We start from the raw sequence: 8,989 nt of genomic DNA, 5'->3' as shown, positions 1-8,989 counted from the left end.
TTTAATACATGTATGTATATATATTGTATTGCTTACCTTTATCTTAATTTGCACATAGTTTATTTACCTTTTCACAGTGGTCAAATGTCGGACCTACTCTGACATGCAAAACATTGAGCTCCAGACCTGAGGCTGAGTTCAACGGTACCAACGCCAATCATTTAGTTGAAATAGGAATGTATCATTACACTTTCAAGGTAAGACTTGGATTTTACTTCCTTTCCTAACGAATGACTTTCGTAAATCTCAATGAAATAGTCTGAAAAGGGTAAGTGCTTCTTGATAAGGGGGACGGGTGGTTTATACTGTAAGCGAAGTGTTCACTGCAGTTTTGGCGAACTAGAAAGGCGATTCCCAGCTTTGAAGAGCTTCTTTTGTGATCTGAGTGTATGGATGTATTGTGTGTGGTACAAGTGGTAGGCTGTTGTAAATATTTGGTTAGTATGCAGCTGGTGTAGATTTTTGTTGCGTTCAGATGGTTGTGTTTATGTGATGTAATGAGATGAGTGAGTGAAGTTGAGTGCACTTGAATAGAATTATGTACCTATAACTTTTAGGTGGTGTTTTGCGGGAAGGGTTTGGATTTCTTTGAACAGGTGTTCCACTAGGGGTAGTTTGGGCGCATCCCATTATCACTCTCATTATTTTGTTTTGAATACTTTGTAAGGTGTCTTTATTTTTTCCTGATTGTTGAGAACTTTGATGTAGAAGTAAAACCGAGTATAGTTCTCGAGAACTTTTTGTTTACCGTGTTTAATCTCCTTCTGCTGTCCAAATCCCGTCCTTGTGTTTGATTATGTTTATTTTCTTGTTGAATTTCATCGTTAGATCTTAGACGCGTGAACTGAACTTCATATAAGCGCATTTGCGACAGCTTGGTTCAATATTCAAAATATTAAATCCTCCAAAATGTCTTAATCATTATTTGCAGATATTATTTGTATTAGATTGTATGTAGAGTGTATGACTCTGAGGGCTAGCAATCCTTTTTTTTTTTTTCTTCTTCTTCTTCTTCTTTTCTTTTAGTTTGAATTATGTTTTCCTATTTTTGCATTAATTAATCGACTTTCACATATAAAACCTAACTTTTTCTGATTATCTAGAAACTTGTCACCTTGAATTTTTTATCATGATTTCTATTCTCACATAAATATATATGTGTATATATATATATATATATATATATATATATATATATATATATAAGTAGATAAAACTTTGTTCCAATATAAGTTTTATTTGTCTAAAATCAGTCGCAAAACACGAAAATGAGAGAAGCAGAGTTTGAAATTCTGGTTGAAAATATAAACTGTCGAGAAACTGGCAGTTTATGGCAAGTGTAGCATATGTCACGTTGGTTTCAAACCCGCTTCACTTGGGAATCCATCGGCTACTGGTGATTACCACCAGTCTTAGCGTTTCAAATTACATTGGGCAGAGCTGACGGCTTCGGTTACGGTCACATTTACAATAAATGTATCCTGGCTTAACCCATTAAACTCCGATGACAAGATTCTTGTCATTTGGTCAAATAAAACAAAAAATCATAAAACACCAAAATGTTTGATCAAACACCAGAAAAATATGACGTCAGTCCTCGCTTCGCGAGCGAAGCGAGGACTGACGTCATATTTTTCTGGTGTTTGATCAAACATTTTGGTGTTTTATGATTTTTTGTTTTATTTGACCAAATGACAAGAATCTTGTCATCGGAGTTTAATGGGTTAATCTCATCACTTCTTATATTGATTCTTCTCATCCAATGTAATTTTTGGCATGATTTCTTTTTAATACGTTATAACCTCAATTATGATGACCTATGAAGTAGGTGAAAGGTCACCAATAAAGATCTTTATAGAAAAAAATTCTCTTCAAGCTAGATGAAGTCTTATGATCATAATTGAAAGATTAGAATTTCATCTATGGGTCCGTCAGTTTGGACTATGGTCCAAGTCCATGTACATGTACCCAGCTTTGGTATTCTTTACCTGTCCTATTCATAGTGCTTTGTCATAATAGTCAACCATTGGCACCCACGCCCTGTTCTTTAAGGTTTCCCCCCCTACGACGGGGTCTATTTGTTAACTAAATAAGACACTTTGTCTTCACCAAAACCAAAAACATAAAGTCTAAAACCACGTTCGGAGAGTCGAGTTCGAATTCACGATAAAAAAAAAAGAAATAAAAAACACGTTCAGATGGTCGAGTTTGAATTCATGACAAATAGATAAATAAATAAATAAATAAAGCCTAAAACCACGTTCAGGGAGTCAAGTTTGAATTCACGACAACACCCGCACAGAACCCTTGACCAAAGATATTGTTTATTCTTTCAGGTAAAGAGCACAAGCACCGATGTTGTTTACGAATCTGACAGAGAAACAGAAGTGCCTTTCTTTTGTCAACGCCTAGCGGTCATCGGCAGCGATACCGACGCATACCTTGTGCCGATGCAGAACACCACCTTCAAGATACCAGTGGTTGAGGTAATTGGAACCAATATTCAAATGTTCATTCATTTCGAGAGAAAGACAAACGATATAACATCATACAGTGACTTGTTAGATGCCACTTTGCCTTCAGTTACGTTTATTTTTCTTAATAATGTCGTTTTAGTCCAATCTTCCTGCGTAGGCAATTCTAATATATTCCTCATCACCAGAGCGTATCATGCCCATTCTATTCTAGCAGCCCTCATTCTATAGATGATATTCACAATGTTGTAGGGTTGCCCAAGCTCAATATTATGCCTTCTCCATCGATTTTCATCTTTGTCATATATGGGACTGTCAGGAACGTAGGGGGCGTGGGCCTTGCTAAAGGCAAAATCTGGAAAGTTTTATTAGTTTATTTCTAAAGTTGGTGCCTAAGAACAGGTCGCGAGAGGAGCGATGGGAGGAGGAGGAGGACGAGGAGACGGTGTCTGTAGGCGAAGTCTCGGTGTGGAAGGTGGCTGGAGATAGCATCTTCAGTTCCCGAGGGCGTCTGTCACGGCAGGGAAGATGACGGAAGATTCCTTCTTCAGTTCCCAAGGACGTCTGTCCTTGGTGATTCTTTTTTTTTTTTTTTTTTTTTTTATTTAGTCCCTGGGGAGCTAGCCGATTTAAGGACTGTCTTTAATTACTTCTATGGCTATCATATCTTTCTTTTATTTGTTTATTTATTCATTCAATTATATATATATATTTATCTATTTATTTATCTTATTAATTACCGGAGTGTAGAATTTTGCTACCCAGCTGGAGGGGGTCATAGTAGGCCTCCCACAGGGGAAGAGCATATCAGGCTGGCAGCCAGGATTATTTGAGATTCTCCGGCGTTTGACGTGCTGTTTGCCCTCAATTGGTCTAGGGCGGTGGAGGGATTTTCGAAGAGATCTTTTAATTTTTAAAAGTTGTACCTCAACTGTCTGCAAAAGAAAAGGGAGTGATTGAAAGAGACCTGCTCTGTACCACAGGTACATAGAATATTAAGGAATTGGGTTCGCCAATGATTTACCCTTATTCTGGACATCATGGCTGTACAGAGGGGAAGATCGGGGGTTTTCCTCAAAGGCAGGCTGTTGTTGGCCATCCACGAGCGATGGCAGTGGCGGTGTAGTCTTCCTTCCAGGTATCCCATCCTCAAGCACAGAGCCATCTGTGTAGACAAGGAACTCTTCCTTGTACTCCGTCCTTATCGTCTCCCTCACATATGCTAGAAGATGCGGGCCGTCTTGGCATTCCAATCCCGGAATTTCTGTGACAACTATTGGTGGTTTGAGTACCCAGGGAGGAAAGAGATCCACCTGACACTGGGTAACAAGTTGTCTAGCATCGGGAGGAAGCCCGGCTTTTATGCAGAGGTCCTTGACGGAGCCGGGTAGACCTTGAATGTGTTTCGTGTTTGAGGCCGGTAACCAATCCTCCCGGAGTTCCTCGTCCGTGGAACTTGCAACTTTAGCACAAGTGAATAAGTAGTTGCAGGCATCTTTCTTCAGTTGATACCGAAGAGAAAGAACACCTGCTTCATTACATACTTGTTCATATGGAACTGATGCTGGCTAACCGAGACCCAGGCGGAGCGCTTGGCACTCCACTCTGGCTAATCTATATACTACCCCCGGGGGGAAGATCGTGCATGGCAGGAGATCTGAAGAGGAGCCGGGAGCGTACCAAACTCTTGACTATGGATATCAGTGTTTCCCTCCTTTGACCACAGGGCTCTCGGCGGATGACTCGGACGAGGTTTAGGGCTCGTCTAGCGTTTATTATGACCTGATTTATGTGGCGAGTCCATTTTCCATCTCTCTGGAAGATGGCCCCTACATGTCGCCCCCGTCTCCTCTCAGAGCTCTTTCTCTTTGTTCTTGAAGTTAGTTCTTAAGGCCCCATGCCTTGTTCTTCTTGAGGGGTGAATAAAATAGGGTGTATTTTTTAGATGCTTCTTGGTCTTGTTCAGTACACCCCGAGAGTCTCACCCGGAACTCTCCACATTACGTCAAGCCACCTTCGTTCTGACATCACTCTTTCATTCATCCAATAGTCTTTTACTTCTCAAACAAGTGCCACACCTTATGGGCGTGACTTTTCCTCTCAGCGCTAATAATTTTTCTCCTCGTCCACCTTTTTCTCCAATCAGAGAGGCTGTTATACTCTTCCAAACGATACCACCACGTAAGCATTATGTCGTAACAAAAATGGCTTGTCCGCTAACAATTACAACAGTCTAAACAATATTTCACACCAGGCGACACTCCGCATTTTGTTACATATACAACATATACAAGGCGCGAGTCTGACTCAGCAATCCTTGTCGCCTGTCGGGCGTCGGCCGTTGTTTTCATAACAACTGACCCTGGATTAGCATTCGTTCTCCATCTACCTCTCCATCTACTTTCTTTTCTACTTTCATCTATACTTCCATCTACCGGCCTCTTACACTAAATATCGAACTGCCTTAGTTGGGTATACGGGAGTTCCACCCACTCTGATGTAATTCCAGTCAGGGTAGTCTCCTCTGATGTAAGCTATGCCGTGCACTGGCATGTAAACAGTCTTTGCTGCGGAGAGCATGAAGCCCAGGTCGATCAGTTGAGTCATCACCAGGTCAACCTGTCTCTGAAAGAGACGGAGTTCTGACTTGTGCTGGTCAGAACCCTTCTTGGGCCGCCGGTGCCTAGATTTCCTCCATAATGCTACATCACCAGCATAGGCTGTAACGACAGTGTCCTTTCTCACTCCTTTTCCTGCATCCCCAAGGAGCAATATGAAGAGGAGCGGGGTAACTACGGAGTCCTGGGGGACTTCCATGTCAATGGTTGACGATCGGCTGAGACGTCCTTTCCAGCGTACCATCATGGATCGACCAGAAAGGAAGGACTGCACAAATTTGTACAGTCCCGGCGAAACTCCAAATAGACTTGAGTTTAGATAGCAGTTTACCGTGCCAGACGGTATCAAAAGCTTTGGCAATATCTAAAAAGCACGTCTGTAGATTCTGTCTCTGCCTTTTGGCCCTTCGGATATGTTCGGAGAGTCGCACGATGTGGTCAGTGATACTTCCCCCTTTCCTAAAACCGGCTTAAAGTCTTGGGAGGGGTTCCTTGTCTTCCACCTGGGACTTCAGCCGATTCAGTACTATTCGCTCGTTAAGTTTTCCTACGTGGGAGGTGAACGAGACATGCCTGTAGTTGGTTACGCTTTCCTGCTCTTGTTTGCCTTGGGAATTGGTACCACAATAACGTGCTTCCAGGCGCTAGGAACAACGCCTTGCTTGCAGCATTTGAAATATAATCTTAGCAGATTCATTTGCATAGAAGGCGGCAGTTGCTGTAGGAGAGGGTATGTGACCTTATCTGCTCCAGGCGACTTCTTGTTTGCCAGGGTTGCCCTGAGAGCCCAGCGCAATTCTTATAGGGTTAGGCTCGAGTCTTCCCCTTTCGGGGGAGAAAGATCCATCCGCGATTTTTGTTTGCAACGGAGGCGCAGATGATCTGGCCCGCCTTTCTTTTCCTTATCTTACGTTTCTTAACCCTCTTCTTCCCTTCCATTTCGGTGGTAGTGGTCGTCGGGGGTTTGACAGGCGGCGTTTCTTCAGGAGTACAGACTTCCTCACTTGTTGGTGGAGGTCCAATGCCAGGTGAAACAGCTGTTATAGAGTTTTTTATTTAACCGCCTGGATTGGGGATTCGTTTTCTAAAAAGTGATTAGGGGACCTGGGCGCTGTCTCAAAGTCCCTCTCCTTTGCCCACTCTTCTCTAAGGTGTATAGTCCATCGCTCCCTGGCACCAGCTAGCGCTTCCGAGAAGGTGACATATCTCTGGTCTTTTATCTCATGCGCTACCCTCCTAATAGCCACTTCTGGGCATCTGTGATAAGCAGCAGAGTGATTTTCACAGCAATTTACACAAAGAAGTTGCTCCTCTCTGCAGTCCTGGGTGGGATGTCCTTTGCTGCATTTAGGGCAGCGACGTAGGGGACAACTTGGTGTAAGGTATATACTAATCTGACGGTGGAGGGAAGGGTGTCAGCAAGAAATGCCACTCTTACCGACCCTGTTGGTACACCCTCCTTTGACATGAGCCTCTTGATATCATCGACGGGAAGATCTTGGGTCTCCAGGTCTCTCTTGAGTAAGGTTTCCGCGTCGTCATCGATGGGGACTCCCTTCACTACTCCCACGACGATTGTCTTGGGGATTCTGGTAGTTATCTCGATTTTTTGGCGGTCCGTTTTTAGGACAGGGGTGCGTAGGAGCAGTCCCTGTTGTTTTGCCGATGAGCAGCTAATCAGCCATTCTCCAGAGGGCGTTTGTCGAATTCCTTCAACTGGGCCCACCGTCTCCTTGACCAACTGTGCTTGTCGCCAGGACCCCAGCTTTAGGAACCGGGCTGGGTTCTCCATGGGTTTGATTATCACTGGGAACTTCGACGGGCTTTGTGCGGGTTGGGGTTTCTTGGGACGATGGCGGCGGTTGTTGACAATCTGCCATCCTCCCTCCTTTGTCTTACTGTTTGACGTGGCAACAGTGGCGTATGTCAAACTGGTCGACCGACCTCCCTTGTCTCTCTCTTTTAAAGCATTTAAGGGTTTAGGTGGGGCTGTTGGAGTTAATGGGGCAGGATGCTTTTCGATGGAATTTGCGTCAAGAAGGCTGTGTTCCGAAGTTTGAGCAGTGTCCATTTGCATTTCTTCAGGGTGGGATCCGGTGAACAGGTTCCTCCATCCGCTGGGCACTTTCATTGGAGTAGGTGACTTTTTTTTTCCGATGAGGCTCATCAGGGTGTCTTGGGAACGCATTTTCTTCGTTGAAAAGATTCTTCCATTTTCTGTAAGTCTAAGGGATGCACACTTCACGATCACTCGCACGGCATTTGTGTAGCTGACCAGTTCCGATTTGCAACACACGAAGGCGTAAGTCACTGCATTTTACACTCACTTCACTTCACTGCGTGGGGGAGATATCTTGTAGGTTTTGAAATCGATGGTCTAAGACCATACTGAGAGAGGAACGATGCGCAAGGCTCTTGTGTGACCTTGGTGAACTCCCGGTGACCCCTTATATTCACCTGGATCAGGTCATGACCCTCGCATTAACTGCCCCTTGGGAAACACTCATCACAGCTGGGGCTGCAGGTGTTCCTGGAACACCTGCAGCCCCAGCTGTGATGAGTGTTTCCCATGGGGCAGTTAATAAGTCACTCCAGTTAATCGATTTCACTTTTTCTTCTTACACCTCTATAGAGATCTATTATTTCAAAGGAAATTATTCTAAAAAAGAAATGTCGGAGACGAATTATGATATCGTTTCATTAGCACGTTCGCTGGCCGAGCGGGTTAGAGCATTGCTAATTTCGACAGAGGTCGAGGTGACGGCAGTTCGAATCCTGCCACCAGCGAGTTGAACTGAGGACATGGCTCATTAAATTTCACGATACAAAGTCCTTTGTATGAGACACCGTCCTAGCCTCCTTATAAGTTCATCAGTACCAATAACACTATTTTCAAATTTATAGGATTGATAGGTCAATAACAAACTAGGTTTCTAATTTTTTGTCAGACCTTGGGTAAAACCATCTTCTTCCCCTCCACACTGGGATAAGGAAAGCAAAGAAGAGTGAGCCGCCATCTTCTTTCAATAATAAGATATGTCTCAAGTGAGGTTGGGTTGGGTTGGGTTGGGTTGGGTTGGGTTAGGTTAGGTTGGGTTGGGTTGGGTTGGGTTGGGTTAGGTTGGGTTGGGTTGGGTTGGGTTGGGTTGGGTTGGGTTGGGTTGGGTTGGGTTGGGTTGGGTTGGGTTGGGTTGGGTTGGGTTGGGTTGGGTTGGGTTAGGTTGGGTTATGCGACCGTCTGTCACCACTCTGTTGCCGCTCCTATGTGCCGTCTTTCGTGATTTTACTTTTGTTTAGTACGTCATTCACTTTCTATTTTCCTTCCACCACTGTCTTTATTACGTATGATAGTCACAATTTTAGTCGGAAGGCTCTGTACCTACGATCATCCGACATAGTCAAGTTCCACTTAGTATTATTTTATGTATAGGAGAGGCGGAATTAAACTGTGGAGATTTTTCCTTTATTTTCTTTACGAATTTTTCTACAACGTGATTCTCATAGGTACGCCAGAGGACTCCCGTTGAAAACACTCGATTTGGCCCTTAGGTCATTTCTGCAAGGCGTTATGATTTGTTTAGTGCAATTATCTTTAATTTTATATTTAAGAACTTTTCCGAAGGGTTTGATCTTGCAATCGTAAACCAATTCAATTTTCTCCTCCACCCTTCCTCCAATCAGATCCGCCGTTACAATCTCGCATGCAATACTGCTTACCCAAGCAATCTCGAGTTCACTGCACACTGACTTAGTTTACATATTGTATACGTCAGCAAAAACATGAAGAAATAAAATCGAGTCCCCGGCAACTGTTTGTAAACATTAGGCAGAAAGCAAGCTTGTGCAACTCCTCGCCTACGAATTGTTGTTTACCAAACAGCCGACTCATAAAAATAA

At 43.6% G+C, this 8,989-nt stretch overlaps 1 protein-coding gene across 1 annotated transcript in view; it reads left to right on the top strand.

Moving 5' to 3' along the window:
- The window catches only part of LOC143030165 (uncharacterized), a 137,807-nt gene that overhangs the window by 34,385 nt on the left and 94,433 nt on the right, over positions 1 to 8,989 (top strand). Inside the window, exons 6-7 of the mRNA XM_076193327.1 lie at positions 78 to 197; positions 2,337 to 2,486. Coding sequence (XP_076049442.1) covers positions 78 to 197; positions 2,337 to 2,486 — 270 coding nt within the window. The remainder of the gene's footprint in view (positions 1 to 77; positions 198 to 2,336; positions 2,487 to 8,989) is intronic.

The sequence above is a fragment of the Oratosquilla oratoria genome, chromosome 12, assembly GCF_046742065.1.
Source record: "Oratosquilla oratoria isolate Oo_2021 chromosome 12, ASM4674206v1, whole genome shotgun sequence".
Lineage (NCBI taxonomy): Eukaryota > Metazoa > Arthropoda > Malacostraca > Stomatopoda > Squillidae > Oratosquilla > Oratosquilla oratoria.
The sequence above is the reverse complement of the archived record's forward strand: the minus strand, read 5'-3'. Positions and strand labels throughout refer to the sequence as shown.